The sequence below is a fragment of the Salvelinus namaycush genome, chromosome 35 (assembly GCF_016432855.1).
Source record: "Salvelinus namaycush isolate Seneca chromosome 35, SaNama_1.0, whole genome shotgun sequence".
NCBI lineage: Eukaryota > Metazoa > Chordata > Actinopteri > Salmoniformes > Salmonidae > Salvelinus > Salvelinus namaycush.
In genome coordinates, this window is record NC_052341.1 from 2,476,916 (window position 1) to 2,497,724 (window position 20,809).

Here is a 20,809-nt window from a genome sequence, read left to right on the forward strand (position 1 = left end):
GCTGCCCGATCTGCGGCCCCTTTTCCGGTGTCTTTTCTTCACGCAAATGGCGTGGATCTGGGCCTGTTTCAGTGAAAGCAAGATATCCTTCTCGTCAAACTCTTTAAAGGAAAACGTTTATTCCAGTCCGCGGTGAGTAATCGCTGTCCTGATGTCCAGAAGTTATTTTTGGTCATAAGAGACGGTAGCAGCAACATTATGTACACAATATGGTAAAAAACAAGTTACACAAAATGCAAAAAAATAACAAAATTGCACAATTGTTTGGGAGAATGTCAAATGTCAGCCATGTTCTCCGTCGCCATCTTAAACACAATTAACACGCTAGTTAGCTACCACTTGTTCTTGTCAAACTGTTAACAGAGTAGCTAGCAAGCAACAAGTTATGCCAAATAACAGTCTAAAAACTACTTGAGTGCAAATAAATCAGATTTTACCGTTCAGAGAAGTCTCATGGCCAGGAATCACATTTCTATCTGACGTCAAACAACCTACAAAGCTGTCTTGAAATATCAGATTCCATGTGCATTTTGGCTGGTTAGACTGCAGGAAAGAGAACAGATATGAATCGGATATGCAAAACAAATTGCTTTGAGTCACTTCAAACTGTCAATGTGAACAAGGCTTTAGACAAGCTAGCTACTCTAACTTGATTGATAGCCTGAAATGGCTCTTGGTAGCTTGTTATGAGAATGGGAACCTATCTGGGCTATCTAAAGCCAACTCCACAAAAATGCTCTGTGGCTAGTAGTACTACAGAAAAACAAAAACAAAGGTATAAATTGTATTTGTATTTTTTTTTTAAATGGACAAATCTGAGGGGGCAGTTTATTTTTTGTGGAAAAAATATCAGAATTGGTCTGCCTGTGTGAACACAGCCATTGTGACCATAGCAACGCTATTCCTCTAACGCTGTCGTCTCACGTCGGACTTTATTGTAGTCTGGGGTGTATTCACTAGGAACTAAACAGAACGAAATGGGGCTGGACCTAGCTGAATTTGTCAAATAGAAACGCAAGTTTTCGTTGCAAAACAAAACTGTTTGGACTAATGATTACACCCCGTAGTAAATGTTCCCTCTCTCCCAATTGCCAGCATCTGTTGCTCATTTCACAATAGTCCCGCCCATGCTGTGTTGTGCTGTGCCGGCGCTCCGGTCTATTAGTCAAATAGTTCTTCTGGTTTAGATGACTTTCTACTGTCGCTACTCTCCTACTATGCAGACAGATAACTGTCACTAAAGAAGACTCGTCACAGGTAAGTGGATATGGGGACATTTTAACTTTTTATTTTCTATGTTTAGCTTTGTGTTGTGAGAAGGGAGGAGAGATCTGAGAGTAGGGACTTGCTGTTTCTCTGAGGGTGATCATGGTAATCGGTGCAAAATATAAACTTGAACAAATACCATAAAGTTTACAGCTTTCTACTTAGGATTCATTCAGATTTTTAGCAGAACCAAAAAAACAGGAATTAAATCAAGAGGGAAAGTATTTTATTATCATCATCATTATTAAACTTAAAGGAACTAAAGGCACAGCCAAGGTTATAAAATACATTTTAAGACCTTTTAAGGTAAAATTTTTGCTGTCTCTATTCTCCACCAAATGTCAAAGTTTCCACAGATGTGTTGAACAGGGCTAATCTGAGGATCTAGGTTTTCCTTCCATTCCCCTGGTCATCTATCTTCAAACAAACACTGAAGGAAAAGTAAATCAGTGACATTTTTATGACATCTGTCTTACAGTAGTTTGATAAATGTTTACTGATGTATTCATTACCTTTTTTGGTATGTTTCAAAGATTTACTCTACACTACTTTGACAACACAAACTAGGTCCAGGATAGCTCTCTGCATTCTTCCTTCTTCCTACAGTTTTCATCCATTAGCCTTGCCCAACGACTGGCTCATGTGAACTACAATCTCGACGCTGTGTTTTAACGTTGATAATCACCGCATGCGATTATGGGCTTGGAAATATATGGCCGTTTAAAAAAAATCTTTCATCAGCTAGAGAGAATGTACCAGTTACACAGCCATACAGCCATGGATGCTGCCATCTAACCAAACTACACTTCCTCAGTAAAGCTTGTACACAGGTGTCCGGAGCATTCTAGCACGCTAACTCCAGGGTGTAGATGTCTCCCACACTACCTCCGGAGGTGGTCGCCTGTCTGATTTCCGTAAACAAGCACTGTAACATGGAGAAATGACCTTAACAGATGTCTCCCACACACAGACTCAACCTTTTGTATCTGTGCCATTCTAGGGTATGTGACAGAATGGGTAGTGCCATTGAGGCTACCTCCATTTTTAAAGTAGTCAATTTTCTTCACAATTGTCTGATCCCTCCTGGTGACCTGGTTGGACATGACTGCAACAGGGTCACCAGGAGGGATCAGCCAATGAATTGGAAGTCCCACTCAGTTGACTACATTAAAATGGGGGAAGCCCTCAATGGTGCTGCCCGTGCTAATACAGACTTTGGGCCACTAAAGTTCTCTATCATTCTCGATGCTGCCACACTAACTCTGGAGGTAGTGTGTGAGTCATCTACTGTACCCTACATACCCCTCTCTGAGTGGTACAGCGTAAAGACAATGGCTCTCCCACATCACATGCCCCTGCAAGAATGACCTTAGTACCAGTAGACAGTATTTATTTTATTTTTTGCTCTGTTAGCTCAATTTGAAAATGTAAAGGCTTTTATAATATCCACACCCTTTTGAATCGTAGCATTGATCAAGTGTGCAACACTATGTGCGGTATGGTTTTAGATGAGAAGCTCCTGTATAGTTTGTATTGCTGTCTTTATTTTGTTAGTCTAAATGTTACGGTATGCTAATAGCTGCACTCCTACATGAAGCAGGAATGTGGGTTTGGCCACTCCACATCCAAGGCTAGGGTAAACAGACAAGTTTAATCTGTTGTTAAAGAGTATGCATTTCACTCATGTAAATCCAATCAGAACCATTTTTTTCTGCCCAGCACTGTGTTTACCATGTCATTGTAGTCAGAGGGAAGTGACAGATGAGGTATAGAAGTGTGTGGTCTCATACAGGTGCTAATGGGAGTACTCTACCAGAGGAACTGGTAGAGTACATTTAAAACGTTCGTCACAGCCAGGGGGAGGAGCATGTGAAGAATACATTGATTGCACCCCAAAAGCCCTTTTTTAAAAAATGTTATTTTAATTTTTATTCTGTATAGTCCACTGCCTTTGACCAGAGCCACTTGGGACAGAGACATTTCTTCAGAGTAGTGATGTGATTCTGGTTTCCTGGTGTTGCCATTACTTGTGCCAGGAAAATAACCTCTCCCTCAACGTCAACAAAACAAAGGTGCTGATCGTGGACTTCAGGAAACAGCAGATGGTGCACACCCCTATCCACATCGACGGGACAGCAGTGGAGAAGGTGGAAAACTTCAAGTTCCTCAGCATACACATCACTGACATTCTGAAATTGTCATCCCACACAGACATGAGGCTGAAGAAATTCGGCTTGGCCCCTACGAGCCTCACAAACTTTAATATGTAAAATTGAGAGCATCCTGTCGGGCTCTATCACCGACTGGTACGGCAACTGTACCTCCCGCAACTGCAGGGCTCTCTCGAGGGTGGTGCGGTCTGCCCAACTCATCACCGGGGGCACACTGCCTGCCCTCCCGGACACCTACAGCACCCAATGTCATAGGAAGGCTAAAATGATAATCAAGGACATCAACCACCTGAGCCACGGCCTGTTCACCCAGTTATCATCCAGAAGGCGAGGTCATTACAGGTGCATCAAAGCTGGGACCGTGACACTGAAAAACAGCTTCTATCTAAAGGTCATCACTGTTAAATAACCATCACCAGCCGGCTACCACCCGATTACTCAACCCTGCACCTTAGAGGCTGCTGCCCTATGTACATAGACATGGAATCCCTGGTCACTTTAATAATGGAACACTGGTCACTTTAATAATATTTACTTACTACTTTACTCATCTTATGTATATACTGTATTCTACTGTATTCTAGTCAGTGCCACTCTGACATTGCTTGTCCTATTATTTATATATTCCATTATTTAACTTTTTAGATTTGTGAACTGTTAGATATTACTGTACTGTTGGAGCTAGGAACACAAGCATTTCGCTACACCTGCAATAACATCTGGTAAATGTGTTGTCTGTGACCAATAACATTAGATTTGACTACCCACTAGTAGGGGTGAGCGAGGTTAGTAGGGTTGAACAGGGTTAGTAGGGGTGAGCGGGGTTGAACAGGGGTGAGCAGGGTTAAACAGGTTGAACAGGGGTGAGCGGGGTTGAGCAGGGGTGAGCGGGGTTGAACAGGGGTGAGCAGGGTTAAACAGGTTGAACAGGGGTGAGCGGGGTTGAACAGGGGTGAGCGGGGTTGAACAGGGGTGAACGGGGTTGAACAGGGGTGAGCGGGGTTGAACAGGTTGAGCAGGGGTGAGCGGGGTTGAACAGGGGTGAGCAGGGTTAAACCGGTTGAGCAGGGGTGAGCGGGGTTGAACAGGGGTGAGCGGGGTTGAACAGGGGTGAACGGGGTTGAACAGGGGTGAGCGGGGTTGAACAGGTTGAGCAGGGGTGAGCGGGGTTGAACAGGGGTGAGCAGGGTTAAACCGGTTGAGCAGGGGTGAGCGGGGTTGAGCAGGGGTGAGCGGGGTTGAGCAGGGGTGAGCGGGGTTGAACAGGGTGAGCGGGGTTAGTAGGGTTGAGCAGGGGTGAGCGGGGTTAGTAGGGTTGAGCAGGGGTGAGCGGGGTTAGTAGGGTTGAGCAGGGGTGAGCGGGTTAGTAGGGGTTAGTAGGGTTGAACAGGGTTAGTAGGGGTGAGCGGGGTTGAACAGGGGTGAGCAGGGTTAAACAGGTTGAACAGGGGTGAGCGGGGTTGAGCAGGGGTGAGCGGGGTTGAACAGGGGTGAGCGGGGTTGAACAGGGGTGAGCAGGGTTAAACAGGTTGAACAGGGGTGAGCGGGGTTGAACAGGGGTGAACGGGGTTGAACAGGGGTGAGCGGGGTTGAACAGGTTGAGCAGGGGTGAGCGGGGTTGAACAGGGGTGAGCAGGGTTAAACCGGTTGAGCAGGGGTGAGCGGGGTTGAGCAGGGGTGAGCGGGGTTGAGCAGGGGTGAGCGGGGTTGAACAGGTTGAGCAGGGGTGAGCGGGGTTAGTAGGGTTGAGCAGGGGTGAGCGGGGTTAGTAGGGTTGAGCAGGGGTGAGCGGGGTTAGTAGGGTTGAGCAGGGGTGAGCGGGGTTAGTAGGGTTGAGCAGGGGTGAGCGGGGTTAGTAGGGGTGAGCGGGGTTAAACAGGTTGAGTAGGGTTGAGCAGGGTTCGTAGGGGTGAGCAGGGTTCGTAGGGTTGAGCAGGGTTCGTAGGGTTGAGCAGGGTTCGTAGGGGTGAACAGGGTTAGTAGGGGTGAACAGGGTTAGTAGGGGTGAACAGGGTTAGTAGGGGTGAACAGGGTTAGTAGGGGTGAACAGGGTTAGTAGGGGTGAGCAGGGTTAAACAGGTTGAGCAGGGTTCGTAGGAGTGAGCAGGGTTAAACAGGTTGAGCAGGGTTAGTAGGGGTGAGCAGGGTTAGTAGGGGTGAGCAGGGTTAGTAGGGTTAAACAGGTTGAGCAGGGGTGAGCGGGGTTAGCAGGGTTAAACAGGTTGAGCAGGGTTCGTAGGGTTGAGCAGGGTTGTCAGAGATGGTACATTTGACAGTTACTCTGCCATCACTGTGTTGTTCTGGAAGGATGAAGGCTTCACCTGGTCAGAGGGAGTTCCTGTACCATGAGCCATCAGTGGCAATAAACAGTCCAAAGTAAATACCCATCTGCCCCTAAAATAGAGGGATCTGAAAGAATACAGAAATCCTGTATTTTGTGGTCAGAGGTTTAATTAAAAAGGGATTATTGGGAGCAGCTCTGTTGACATGGTGAGGTAAAGTTTGCTCTCTCCATTTTATCTCTGTCCGTCTCCCCTGTTTCTCCTCTCTCTCTCTCTCCAGACTGTGGTAAGAGAGTCCCCAGAGTAGTGTGCACCTCCTTGGACTCATTTTACAGTCAACTCGGCCCTTGTCTCTTTCCTCGTTGCTCCCCTGAAAACCCGAACATCCTCCTCAGGACATCGGTGACTCCCCACATTCCTCCTCCATGGAGGGTATAGGGCACACACACAGTCGGCTGCTCAGGCTCAGGGCCACGATGATGGGCATGGGGCTCCAGAGGAGGCTAGGGCTGTGCTTCCTGTGTGTCAGCTTCCTGCCAGTCATCTACATCATCTGTCTGAACCTTGAGATCCCCTGGCGCATGGACAACCTGAACCTGGCACAATTCCCTGGCATCTGGTACACACAGGAACCCAACAGGTAAACAAACAATGATGCCACAATCTAAAACTCCTGGTGGAAAACTTAACACTTCTAACAATGTTTCCATTCATAGTTTCCATTCATAGTTTATGTGAATAAAGTTAAACCGTATAAATAATATCCCGACAGCTGTGACGGAAACGGCAAAGTTTCAGTATAATTTTGTAAATTTGTTCGTTTGACATGGTGCAAACTTTTTGTGTCTGTAAAAAAAATATAAAAAAATAAAAAATGTATTATGCGAGAAATGGTGGCAGAAACGCCCTTTTTATATGCAAATATTAATATAAGAACCATCATATGGAAGTAAACTTGGGGAAGCCATGCAGTTTAGTAGGCTACAGATTCAATAGTTTATGATGAGCTTCACAGGGTGGTGAAAGTACTCCATCTTGATGCTCCTTTTCCAATTAATATCAAAGGCCTTTTTCTAGTGACATGATGATCAATGCTTGACTGCCGTTTGACACATTTTTAAATAGTCTCGCACTTATCCATAATAATCTCATGTAGACTAGGGGCCTGAGTGCACATTGTGTGTTTGTTGTGAATGTATTGTAATGTTTTAAAATTGTATAAACTGCCTTATTTTTGCTGGACCCCAAGAAGAGTAGCTGCTGCTTTGGCAGCAGCTAATGGGGATCCATAATAAATACAAATACCCCACACAGCCTACTCGCACAGCCTACCTGCCAGCTGTTGACCAAAGCACACTTGTCAAGACCAGAGTAGGCACATTTGCTATTTAACCCAACAGTTTTTGTGACAACTATTGGCAGAGTTGAAATGCCATGGAAACACATTGAACTTTAGATTTTTTATAGAATATTCGCTTTAATATGGGGCGGCAGGTAGCCTAATGGTTAGAGCGTTGGGCCAGTAACCGAAAGGTTGCTAGATCAAATCCCCGAGCTGACAAGTTAAAAATCTGTTGTTTTGCCCCTGAACAAGGCAGTTAACCCACTGTTCCCCAGCAGGCTGTCATTGTAAATAAGAATTTGTTCTTAATTGGCCTGCCTAGTTAAATAAATAATAATAATTAAATAAAAATCGGTCGCCAATTGGATGGAAACCTAGCTACTGCCTGGGAATGTTAAATGATTAGTGTATTGTGTAATTCAAAAGCAAAGATTCGGAGGGATTTTAATTGATTAAAAAGCTGACCTAGTGGAATTAATGTATGAACTAGTGGAATTAATGTATGAACTAGTGGAATTAATGTATGAACTAGTGGAATTAATGTATGAACTGCATGCAACGTCTATTCTGTCTACTTTTTTATTTTATTTATTGAAAATCCTCCTGGACGCTCGGTTTGCCAAATGACTTGCCGTACAGAGGGACATGGTTCACCTGCCTGAGATCATGGAGACTTAAACCATGGGATTTTTTTATCAAACACTTACTGTCTTCCTGCAAGTCATATCATTGTGGTTTTCACAATGTAGCCACACACAGGAAGCAGCTGGGCTAACATTAAAACAAATGGAGAACAACAGAATGGGGTTACATGTGAAATGTCAGCCTGGTAGTAATGTCAGAGTAGTGGAAACGGCTGTCTTTCTCTCGCTGTGAGAGGTCTAATTTGGAGACTAAATCATACGTTTGAGTGGGTCAAGGTTCAGCAGGTCTGTCATTTTGATGGCCTGCCTGCCTGCCTGCCTGCTTGCCGTAGCCCTTGGGTTTCACCTAAGCAGTGCTTTTATCTGAATGCCAGTTAGTCGAAATCGGCCTGTTCTGCCACTCCTTTTTGTTCCAAACTGTCTCTCCAAATGCATTTTTGCGTTGGCGTCACCATCTATTAACACAAATGGAGATCACTGTATTTAGACAGACCGGGGGAATGATGAATGAACAGTTTATGGAGAAGGGGAATTCTGCTATTGCATGACAAAAACATGAGCATTTCTGTGGAAAAGGGGGGAATATTTTGCATCATCCATCGGTTTTTCTTTTGTCTGCTCGAGAGCCTCTTATGAGAGAATGGATAGTCCATGATGCATCAGTCCTTCAGTTCTATTTCCTGGTGGTGACAATCACTTTTTATGATCTCAGATCATCACAGGTATCGGTTACGCCCTAATCCCATTTTGAGTTGATGACCTTTGTCTTTCATTAAATGACTGGAGGATACAGGTCCAGATATGACTCAATGCATTGGGACAATATTACTCTGTAGAGATCTTTGGCATTTTGTTGTACTGAAAATACATCCGGACACAATCAGGCCTTATTTTTTATTTAATATAAGTGCACTTGGCCAACATCAATGTGGAGGATACAGGTCCGGTTATGAGACAGACGATTGTTGTCTTTCCCTACCAAACACGATGCAGCTCTACCGTTGACACATTGAATAGCATACCACTTCTCCGTACTGTTTTACTCAGAATAAATCAAGACTAGGGCTGTCCCCGACAACAACCAAAAATATTGGTCGACCAAAGCCTATCGACCAGTTGAAGTCAGCCATAATCCAGACTCAATCACAAATTAGCCTGGAAGAAAAGTTGTAGGTTTGTGTAAAACAAATTTCAATAGTGGTGAAATCTGACAACACTTTATAATGACTAGGCTCAACCCTAGATAATGTTTAGAAAGCCATTTTAGGTTCAGCTTCTCTGCTCAATTAGGGTCACATGACCACAGTTGACAGAGCGTGTGCTGTTTCTGCCGAGTCAGATACAGAATCAACATATTTCAGCTGTTACTGAGGAACTTTTGTTTGTGTTAGAGGAAGATGTGAGTTTTTCCACAATTGGGTAGCAGGATATTATGACCCTGAACTGAAGACAACGACATTTGACATTACCCAGGACAGTTAAGGTGACACCAGTTTCAGCTATAAGGTGTGTGTTTTGTCTCTTGCCAGGTTACATGACCCTCTTGTTGGCAATACGCTGTTAGATAGTAGTGATGAGCAGCACACCAGGAGCACACCACCAACACCTTTAAGTTTAAAGGTGCAGTCCACATCCCCTGCCAGAATCAGACCGTCAACAGAACCTGGAGCCAGGACTACCAAGGGCTCTGATCTTAAAGCTACTCTCCTTAAGTCCACCAAACCAACAGAGCCACCCTTCATTGGCGACAGCTACTACAGTGAAGATGCCCCACCTCAAACAGTGAGTTGAAGTTCCTTTTTCTGAGCTGTTCCTGCTACTTGATCTGTTTGTGTGATCGCTGTCTACTTCAGAGACCTTAGAAGGCCTGTGGTCTCCTTGCAGTCAATGCTGACTGATTGTACTTTCAGACACATGAAGCATGGAAGCACTTAAAATAATGCCCCACTTTGCTATAAAATAAGGACAGTGGATATCTGTTAACTCTCAGTCAGATGACATGGGTGATACTCTAGTTAACCACCAGATTACACAACCCAAAAGGTCATCAAAGTGTAATTCATACAGCAATTTGATAAGCTCTGGGCCATCTTAAGCAATCTCCATATTACATTATGTGTAAATAAGCCCAGTGTTCTATAATTACCTTTTTATTTAACTGCAGGTCAGCATGATAAAATTACACCACTAGTTCAGTTTTAATCACGCAGATGTTAAGGATTTCATGTTCTGTAATGATGTTGGCTGGTGTGTGTGGGATGTCTAGTTGAATGAAAGCCAGGGAAAACAGGCTGGTGTTTTCTTTGGGCGCAAATATATTACATGTTTCCCAGACTGTGTTCTCTTGTTCTACCTTCCTTGTGTCATCACAATAGAAGACTGTTCTAGCGTCATCACATGGTCAACCAAGACAAGGAAAGAACATTTGCACATTTCATATGAACAATTGCTGAGGTTCATTTGCAAAACAGTCACTTCAGTTTAAACGAAGTCCGCTTCCTATTTCTCCTATAATATAGACTAAATACGGTCGACCACAACAGAGAACTCTCCGCTCCATGTGGTGGTTTCTCACTCATGTGGACTGTTTCGTCTTGATATCTTTCATAAGACAGATAAGATGTGAAGCATATGTGTTTAGGCCTATTTGATCCAGACATGTGGGTGGTAAAGGAATACCATACGGTTCAAAGCAATCTCCAATCTCTTTATCTCTACTTTTTTGTTTAGTCGAGTGGTATGCACAACTCCCATCAAACCCTTTGTCTGCTTATCTCCATCGTTGACTTTCTATGATTCAGTGTTCCTCGAACTGTTAGTGGTTACCCTGACGATGAAGACATAAATGGCCTCGTTTGATACAAGACCGTAGCTATGAGGGGACACCGAGGTTCGGAACCTTTTTTTAATAAAAAAATAAAATACTTCTTAAGCCATGTCCATATTATGTTGTGTGGAAATCAGCCCAGTTATATATAATTTAAGCAGTAAAGCCCAAGGGATAAGGGAGGTTCTTAGGCGCAACGCAGAGTGCCTGGACACAGCCCTTAGCCATTGTATATTGGCAATATGCCACAAACCCCCCGAGGTGACTTATTGCTATTATAAGCTGGTAACCAATGTAATTAGAGCAGTACATTTTAAAATCATACCCGTGGTATACGGCTGTCAGCCAATCAGCATCCAGTGCTTGAATCACCCACTTTACAATGACCTTTATGTAACTGCAGGTCTGCATGGTAAAATTACACCATTCAGTTTTAATAATGCTGATGTTGAGTCACTTATTGTTCTATAGGGACATTAGGTGTGCTGGTGTTTTTTACCCATGTACCGTTACGATGACAGGATATGAAGTCCTATCACAGGTTTCCCAGAATCTGTTCTCTTGTGCTACCCTCTTTTGTGTTATCGCCATAGAATGTTGTAGCGTCATCACATGGTCTACCCAGTGCTGAGTTAATGTGGGTTAATGTGTAGCGGCTAATAGCTAATAGGCTATGTGTTTGTAGATGGACTGAGGTGAATGAAGCTACAGCAGCCAAGGTGATAATGGCTGGGGTCATTTTTACTTGTTTTCACTGTTGTCCAAATCGTATTTTAGAGTTCTGAAATTGTATTGAATTATAGTAAATGAGGTTGACCTTTCTGAATGTTACTCCATCCAGGACTGTCCAGACAGTATTCGTAGCAGGGTGCCCCAGACAGACTTTGGGGTAAGGTATCTGGGCAGGATCCCTGTGCTCCAGTGGGCCAAGCATGCCACTCCAGAACAGTACCAGCGCCTCAGACGGTACCCAGGGACTCATGGCTGGGCAAACGTCGACTTTAACAGTAAGTACTTTCAATACATGTTGACGTGAACGTTTCAATGCGTTACTTCATACCAAATATTGTTTGAAATTAGCTGACAAATCATCTTCACATGCCGACGACAAACAATTTAGTTCTACATCATTGACTGCCACTGTCTAACTCCAGTGCCCTATCATCCATGGTCATCTCAGTAAAGGTGTTATATGGCTTCAGAGGTGTTATATGGCTTCAGAGGTGTTATATGGCTTCAGAGGTGCGACACACAACCCTTTATGGTCAGTCGATGGAGTACACCTGCACTTCTTTACAGATGCATGGGGAATCTCTTATTAGCTCACATCTACAAGAGTAAAGGATAGAATCATTCCACTGTTTTTACCCTGTGGACTTTACCCACACCTCCCAGCTAGTGAGACGAGACACTGACAGTTGAGTGTGGCAGTCGTCCATTGGAAATGTGCACGAGGCAGAGGATTTCTGGCAGAAATCATCTGTTTGGTTGGCTGTCTTCACAAGTTATTTTATTACATTGGAATGCATTTGTTGTTGCAGCTCTGGTGTCGACCCTATCTGTTCTCAACACGTCAGCCAACTGGCACATGTTTGATGACTGGGATCGTCGTAGCAACGGCTCACGGTGTGTCCGCTGTGCTGTCGTGGGCAACGGAGGGATCCTGAAGGATTCAAAGAAAGGCCGGGATATCGACCAGCATGACTACGTATTCAGGTGAGACGCTGTCTTTGACCTTGTTTAGTCTTGACTTCATCAATAGCCTGCGTGGGCGGTTGGCCCTTCTTAAGTGGAAGATGTTCCTTGGAATGTGTATTATGTTAATACAGTTGTCCTTCCTGTGTTTCATTTTGTCATTCAGGAGAGCCAATTCAAGGGCTCCTCAAGAGTCTGTTGAATGAAGCATGCATCTGGTTTCTGTGGTTACCTGAGTGTGGGGTCATTGACAGTGTTCATGTTCCTTCATGCTGTGGTTGTCGTTCACCGTGTTCCTTTCTGTGTGTTGTAATTGTTCATCATTGACAGTGTTCATGTATAAAGATAATCATTTGGGAGGTGCTTATATTGACATGTAGTTTGGTAAAACAGGAGGCTAAAGACACGTAGGTAGAGTCCATTCTCGCTTTTTTTGTCCGCCCTTTTCTTTTAAGAGCTCTGTCACAAGGGACTATGTAATAGAAATGTATTTTCTTTGCATATCCTAGCTCCCCCTGAGACACCCGCAGGGTGGGAGGTCACGGCCAGGGTCACCATATCCCAGCTCCCCCTGAGACACCCGCAGGGTGGGAGGTCACGGCCAGGGTCACCATATCCCAGCTCCCCCTGAGACACCAGTAGGGTGTGAGGTCACGGCCAGGGTCACCATATCCTAGCTCCCCCTGAGACACCCGCAGGGTGTGAGGTCACGGCCAGGGTCACCATATCCCAGCTCCCCCTGAGACACCCGCAGGGTGTGAGGTCACGGCCAGGGTCACCATATCCCAGCTCCCCCTGAGACACCCGCAGGGTGTGAGGTCACGGCCAGGGTCACCATATCCCAGCTCCCCCTGAGACACCAGTAGGGTGTGAGGTCACGGCCAGGGTCACCATATCCCAGCTCCCCCTGAGACACCCGCAGGGTGGGAGGTCACGGCCAGGGTCACCATATCCCAGCTCCCCCTGAGACACCAGTAGGGTGTGAGGTCACGGCCAGGGTCACCATATCCCAGCTCCCCCCTGAGACACCAGTAGGGTGTGAGGTCACGGCCAGGGTCACCATATCCCAGCTCCCCCCTGAGACACCAGTAGGGTGTGAGGTCACGGCCAGGGTCACCATATCCCAACTCCCGCTGAGACACCCGCAGGGAGTGAGGTCACGGCCAGGGTCACTGTTACGCACGCCTCTGAGAAGAGGGAACGCAACACCCTGCTACAACTCAACTCCCCGTGAAATGAAAGAAGTATGGACTGTAGGTGCGAGTAAGGATGACAAAAGTCAGAATTTACCGTTTACTAGGATTTATTTCCTTAAACGGTAATATGGGGAAAAGGGGCTGGACGGAACCAAAGCAAAGAAAGTAAATATCAAAGCTTCCCCCTCTCCTATCTAACCTGCCTACCCACTACTTACCTAACTTAGCACCACCTGGTGCCCTAACCAAAATACAGGGGGTGGTCCGCCCAGGTCTTACCTAGTGTGCCTAGACAGTGAATATACTACGGGTATATGTATGCCCACGGGCCTCTTGCCTAAGCACTCCCAAAGTGCCTTCTCCTTCCCCCCTGGGAACAAATGAAACAGAACAACAAACAATTTCAATAATCAAAACAGTGCGTCCTATAACACATAACAGACATAACCAATCAGCTCCCTCAGCAACAACTTACATAGTACATACCAAATCTCTGAGAAACAACCAACACTTTATCACAATCAAATTCTCCAGAAAAAATCTCTCTCTCTCTAATCTCTCCAAAATATTCAATCTTCTCTCCTCCTGAACAGAACACTGGCTTTTATATAGCTTCAGGAGTCTAATTGGATACAGCTGCATCTTGACGAGGGGGCGGGGTCAGCTCTCTAATCATCCATTAGCCATTGAGTCGACCAATCAGCTGGTTGGGGAGGCTTCCAGGAAGCCATCTCCTGAAACGCACACACTAAAATACAAAAGCTACAACACAGAAACTGGGGAACGTAACAGTCACCATATCCCAGCTCCCCCTGAGACACCCGCAGGGAGTGAGGTCACGGCCAGGGTCACCATATCCCAGCTCCCCCTGAGACACCCGCAGGATGTGAGGTCATGGCCAGGGTCACCATTGTCCAGCATCCCTGAAGCAATTTGGGTTAAGTGCCTTACTCAAAGGCACAGTGGCAGATTATTTTTCTCCACCTTGATATTCGAACCAGCAACTTTAATTTAAAAAAATTGGTTGTTGACAAAGTTCTGTTCCATGCTTCTGTTGTGACTCCAGGACCAACGGAGCTGTCATTGAAGGCTTTGAGCAGGATGTGGGCTCCAGAACGTCCCTCTACACGTTCTCCACCAACACACTCCGTAACTCCATGAGGAGCTATGCCGGAGTGGGCTACAGAGGACCACCGCTCTCTGAGGTGAACACTTCCATGATGATGATGATGATGATGGTGGTTTACGATCACATTTACTCACTGGGAATAAACTTCATCCTCCGTTCTTTAATTCATTCACAGACAAACTCTTAACAGTTTAAAAAAATAAAAATTATAGTCTGATCATGTATTCCCCTCATTCTCTATCTTTATCCTGTAGGAGACACGCTATGTCTTCCTGCCAGACCATGACCGGGATTATCTGCTGATGAAAGCAGCTGCCACACACACTCCAGTAGAAAGAGGACCAGAGAGGAGCAAAACGTAAGATACCGGATGGCTTCATATCCATGGAGGAGGTTTTGATTTCATTCCCCCACACAGCATCGTAATTGAATACCCTCAATGTCCCCAAGTATTCCTTCTTTATTTACTAATGTGTGTTCTATACTGTTTTCTGTTTTTCTTTTTCTTTTTTTAGACCTCCCACATACTTTGGAGGAAATGTGACTGTAGAAAAGTTGAAAATGTACCATCCAGATTTCATACGCTACATCAGAAACAGGTGTGTAAAAAAAAAAAAAAAAAAAAAAAAAAAAAAGGGGGAGAAGTGAGTTATCTTAGTACAAAGCACAGTCTTTAGGAGAGTTGTTGTGGCTAATCCGAATCACAGCTGAGCTCTGATTTTATATATTCACACACACACACCTGGACAAAGGTATTAAATAAACCCCTTTTTGAAGTCCAACTGTTTTGGGTTGGGAGCCACTTTATGATAGAACTCTTCCTACAATGGTTAGAGGTCATCTGATGAGGAAGAGGTTGAGGTTCCAATAATATATGACACATGTGCGTGCACATCTGTGATTTTTTTAAAAATTGTATTGTAACTGATCCCAACCCTGGTTGAGTGGCAGTGCCCATTTTTATCTCCATTGAAAACAAAAATAGCTTCTTAGCAAAGAACAATTTCTCAAGCGAGGATTTTGCTAAGACTCTCTGGGAGTGGTCTGAGTGGGGAGGGGGAAAACGGAAGACTAGCTGTTATTGGCAGAGAGGTTTGGATCTCTCTTATTGGTCTATTAACTCATTTAGCGCCTGGTGATGTCACCAGAACTCCATCCCACACCATCAAACACTTAAAGGTAATTATTATACCATGACTCTGTTCGGGTGCATACTAATAAGGCCTGTGTGGTGTGGGGTTAGCTCTCCTCTCAAAAAGGAAAAGGTGGCAGCCAGGTCTGGTCTGTCCACAACCTTTTCTCCAGCAAGGGCATTTTAGGAAAGGATAAAATTCATTGTCCCTGAAGATAATCCTCTTGGACACTATTTTAATGGTTTTGTTTTGAAGTAAATGTGTGGACCAGCTGTATTGTTAAATGCTCTTTTGTATTTTATGTCGTAGGTTCCTCCGGGCCCATGCCATGCAGACCAAATACAAGGACATCTACCGTCCATCAACAGGTGCTGTGATGCTGCTGGCTGCGATACACACCTGTGACCAGGTACGGTACGACCCACCAGGGACTAGCCATTAAACAATAACTCTCTGGACATGACTGCACTGGCCTTCCAGTTGGACAGCATTCACTCTAACCCTGATAGTCTTCAAAAGCCTTGTAAAACAGAAATACTACATTCTCCTCAGATCACTGCCTAAAGCAAAGGCCCATATGGTAATCATTGTTCTTGAGGCATAGAACACTTGACAACAAAACGCTGTGACTTCAGCAACTGACCTCTGCCCCCCCCCCCCCCCCCCCCCCGTTTCTCTGTCTGTCTCTGTCTCTGTCTGTCTCTGTCTGTCTGTCTGTCTGTCTGTCGTGTTTGAAAACAGGTGAGTGCGTACGGCTTCATGACTCCAGACTATGTGAAATACTCTGACCACTACTTCGACCGCCAATATCACCCAGTGGGTTTCTTCATCAACCATGACATGAGGATGGAGATGACACTGTGGCAACAGCTCCACCATGCAGGCCTCATCACTCTCTACATGCGCCAGTGAACTCAGGAACTAACTCAAGGTTGCTATGGCAACGACCACCTCCTGTAGGATAAAAAAAATAGTCATAAACTGTATATTTATATATATTACTGAACAAAAAATATAAACGCAACATGTTAAGTGTTGGTTTTATAAGCTGAAATAAAACATCCCAGAAATGTTCCATATGCACAAAAAGCTTATTTCTCTCAAATGTTGTGCACAAATTTGTTTACATCCCTGTTAGTGAGCATTTCTCATCTGCGAAGACAATCCACCCACCTGACAGGTTTGGCCTTCTAGGAAGACTTCCTCTGTTCAGTATCTGTGTTCTTTGGCCCATCTTAATCTTTTTTTATTTTTATTGGCCAGTCTGAGATATGTCTTTTTCTTTACAACTCTGCCTAGAAGGCCAGCATCCCGGAGTCGCCTCTTCACTGTTGACGTTGAGACTGGTGTTTTGCAGGGTACTATTTAATGAAGCTGCCAGTTGAGGACTTCTGAGGCATCTGTTTCTCAAATTAGACACTCTAATGTACTTGTTCTCTTGCTCAATTGTGCACCGGAGCCTCCCACTCTTTCTATTCTGGCTAGAGCCAGTTTGTGCTGTTCTGTGAAGGGAGTAGTACACAGCGTTGTACGAGATCTTCAGTTTCTTGGCGGTTTCTCACATAGAATGGCTTTCATTTCGCAGAACAAGAATAGACTGACAAGTTTCAGAAGAAAGTTCTTTGTTTCTGGCCATTTTGAGCCTGTAATTGAACCCACAAATGCTGATGCTCCAGATACTCAACTAGTCTTAAAGAAGGCCAGTTTATTGCTTCTTTAAATCAGGACAACAGTTTTCAGCTGTGCTAACATAATTGCAAAAGGGTTTTCTAATGATCAATTAGCCTTTTAAAAATGATAAACTTGGATTAGCTAACACAGCGTGCCATTGGGACACAGGAGTGATGATTGCTGATAATAGGCCTCTGTACGCCTATGTAGATATTCCATAAAAAATCTGCCGTTTCCAGCTACAATAGTCATTTACAATATTAACAATGTTTACACTGTATTTCTGATAAATTTGATGCTATTTTAATGGACAGTTTAAAAAAAAAAAATGTTTTCTTTCAAAAAACAAGGACATTTCTAAGTGACCCCAAACTTTTGAACGTGTGTGTGTGTGTGTGTGTGTGTGTGTGTGTGTGTGTGTGTGTGTGTGTACACACACAGTACCAGTAAAAAGTTTGGACACCCCTACTCATTCAGGTGTTTTTCCTTATTTTTACTATTTTCTACAATGTAGAATAATAGTGAAGACATCATAACTATGAAATAACACACATGGAATCATGAAGTAACCAAAGCGGTGTGAAACAAATAAAAATATATTTTTATTTGTTGAGACTCAAAGTAGCTACTCTTGGCCTTGATGACCGCTTTGCATCTTGGCATTCTCTCAACCAGCTTCATGAGGTAGTCACCTGGAATGCATTTCAATTAACAAGTGTGCCTTGTTCAAATTTAGTATGTGGGATTTTTTTCTTAATGCGTTTGAGCCAATCAGTTGTGTTGTTACAAGGTAGGGGTGGTATACAGAAGATGGCCCTATTGGGTAAAATTCCATATTATGGCAAGAACAGCTCATCAGCAAAGGGAAACAACAGTCCATCATTACTTTAAGACATGAAGGTCAGTCAATCTGGAAAATGTCAAGAACTTTGAAAGTTTCTACAAATGCAGTCGCAAAAACCATCAAGCGCTATGATGAAACTGGCTCTCATGAGGACCGCCACAGGAAAGGAAGACCTAGAGTTACCTCTGCTGCAGAGGATAAGTTCATTTGAGTTACCAGTTACCAGCAGAGTTCAAGTAACAGACATCTCAACATCAACTGTTCAGAGGAGACTGCATGAATCAGGCCTTCATGGTCAAATTACTTCAAAGAAACCACCCCTAAAGGACATCAATAAGAAGAGACTTGCTTGGGCCAAGAAACATGAGCAATGGACATTAGACCGGTGGAAATCTGTCCTTTGGTCTGAGTCCAAGTTTGAGATTTTTGGTTCTAACCGCCGTGTCCATGTGAGACGCAGAGTAGATGAACGGATGATCTCCGCATGTGTGGTTCCCACCGTGAAGCATGGCGGAGGAGGTGTGATAGTTTGGGGGTGCTTTGCTGGTGACACTGTCTGTGATTTATTTAGAATTCAAGGTCACACTTAACCAGCATGGCTACCACAGCATTTTGCAGCGATACGCCATCCCATCTGGTTTGCGCTTAGTCCCACTAACATTTGTTTTTCAACAGGACAATGACCCAAAAACACAACTCCAGGCTGTGTAAGGGCTATTTGACCAAGAAGGAGAGTGAGTGCTGCATCAGATGTCCTGGCCTCCACAATCACCTGACCTCAACCCAATTGAGATGGTTTTTAAAATTATTATTATTATTTCACCTTTATTCAACCAGGTAGGCCAGTTGAGAACAAGTTCTCATTTACACCTGCGACCTGGCCAAGATAAAGCAAAGCAGTGCGACACAAACAACAACACAGTTACACATAGGATAATCAAACGTACAGTCAATAACACAATAGAAAAATCTATATACAGTGTGTGCAAATGTAGTAAGATTAGGGAGGTAAGGCAATAAATAGGCCGTAGTGGCAAAATGCTAAATTGTATTTATTAACACTGGAGTGATAGATGTGCAGAAGTTGATGTGCAAGTAGAGATACTGGGGTGCAAAGGATCAAAAGTAAATGACAATATGGGGATGAGGTAGTTCGGTGGGCTATTTACAGATGGGCTGTGTACAGGTGCAATGATCGGTAAGCTGCTCTGACAGCTGATGCTTAAAGTTAGAGAGGGAGATATGTCTCCAGCTTCAGTGATTTTTTTTTTTGTTGCAATTTGTTACAGTCATTGGCAGCAGAGAACTGGAAGGAAAGGTGGCCAAAAGAGGAGTTGGCTTTGAGGATGACCAGTGAAATATACCTGCTGGAGCGTGTGATGTGGGTGGGTGTTGCTATGGTGACCAGTGAGCTGAGATAAGGCGGGGCTTTACCTAGCAAATACTTATAGATGACCTCGAGCCAGTGGGTTTGGCGACCGAATATGAAGCGAGGGCCAGCCAACGAGAGCATACAGGTCGCAGTGGTGGGTAGTATATGGGGCTTTGGTGACAAAACGGATGCCACTGTGATAGACTACATCCAATTTGCTGAGTAGAAATTTTGGAGGTTTGGGATGAGTTGGACAGCAGAGTGAAGGAAAAGCAGCCATCAAGTGCTCAGCATATGTAGGAACTCCTTCAAGACTGTTGGAAAAGCATTCCAGGTGAAGCTGGTTAAGAGAATGCCAAGAGTGTGCAAAACTGTCATCAAGGCAAAGGGTGGCTACTTTGAAGAATCTAAAATATATTTTGATTTGTTTAATACTTTTTTTGCTTACTACATGATTCCATATGTGTTATTTCATAGATTTGATGTTTTCACTATTATTCTACAATGTAGAAATTAAGAAAAACCCTTGAATGAGTAGGTGTGTCAACTTTTGACTGGTACTGTATATGTATTACATGACCAAAAGTATGTGGACACATTCTCATCGAACATCTCATTCCAAAATCATGTGCATTAATATGGAGTTGGTCCCCCCTTTGCTGCTATAACAGCCTCCACTCTTCTGGGAAGGCTTTCCACTAGATGTTGGAACATTGCTGGGGGGACTTGCTTCCATTCAGCCACGAGCATTAGTGAGGTCGGGCACTAATGTTGTGCAATTAGGCCTGGCTCGGAGTCGGCGTTCCAATTCATCCCAAAGTTGTTCGATGGGTGGAGATCAGGGCTCTGTGCAGGCCAGTCAAGTTCTTCCACACTGATCTCGACAAACCATTTCTGTATGGACCTCACTTTGTGTCATGCTGAAACATAAAAGGGCGTTCCCCAAGCTGTTGCCACAAAGTTGGAAGCACAGAATTGTCTAGAATGTCATTGTTTAATGTAGCATTAAGATTTCCCTTCACTGGAACTAAGGGGCCTAGCACGGACCATTATTCCTCCTCCACCAAACTTTAAAGTTGGCACTATGCAGTCGAGCAGGTAAAGTTCTCCTGGCATTCGCCAAACCCAGATTTGTCCGTCGGACTGCTAGATGGTGTAGCGTGATTCATCACTCCAGAGAACGCGTTCCCACTGCTCCAGAGTCCAATGGCGGCGAGCTTTATACCACTCCAGCCAA

General features: G+C 44.4%; 1 protein-coding gene across 1 annotated transcript; it reads left to right on the forward strand.

Annotated features, from left to right (window-relative positions):
- Positions 1–1,128: 1,128 nt before the first annotated feature.
- Positions 1,129–16,746, forward strand: LOC120029706 (alpha-N-acetylgalactosaminide alpha-2,6-sialyltransferase 2-like). Its single transcript, XM_038974971.1, has 10 exons — positions 1,129–1,257; positions 6,000–6,359; positions 9,235–9,487; positions 11,374–11,539; positions 12,074–12,248; positions 14,490–14,628; positions 14,807–14,910; positions 15,068–15,151; positions 15,995–16,094; positions 16,427–16,746. Exons 2-10 carry the CDS (start codon positions 6,145–6,147, stop codon positions 16,595–16,597), a joined length of 1,407 nt encoding a protein of 468 aa, XP_038830899.1. The 5' UTR covers positions 1,129–1,257; positions 6,000–6,144; the 3' UTR covers positions 16,598–16,746.
- Positions 16,747–20,809: the final 4,063 nt, after the last annotated feature.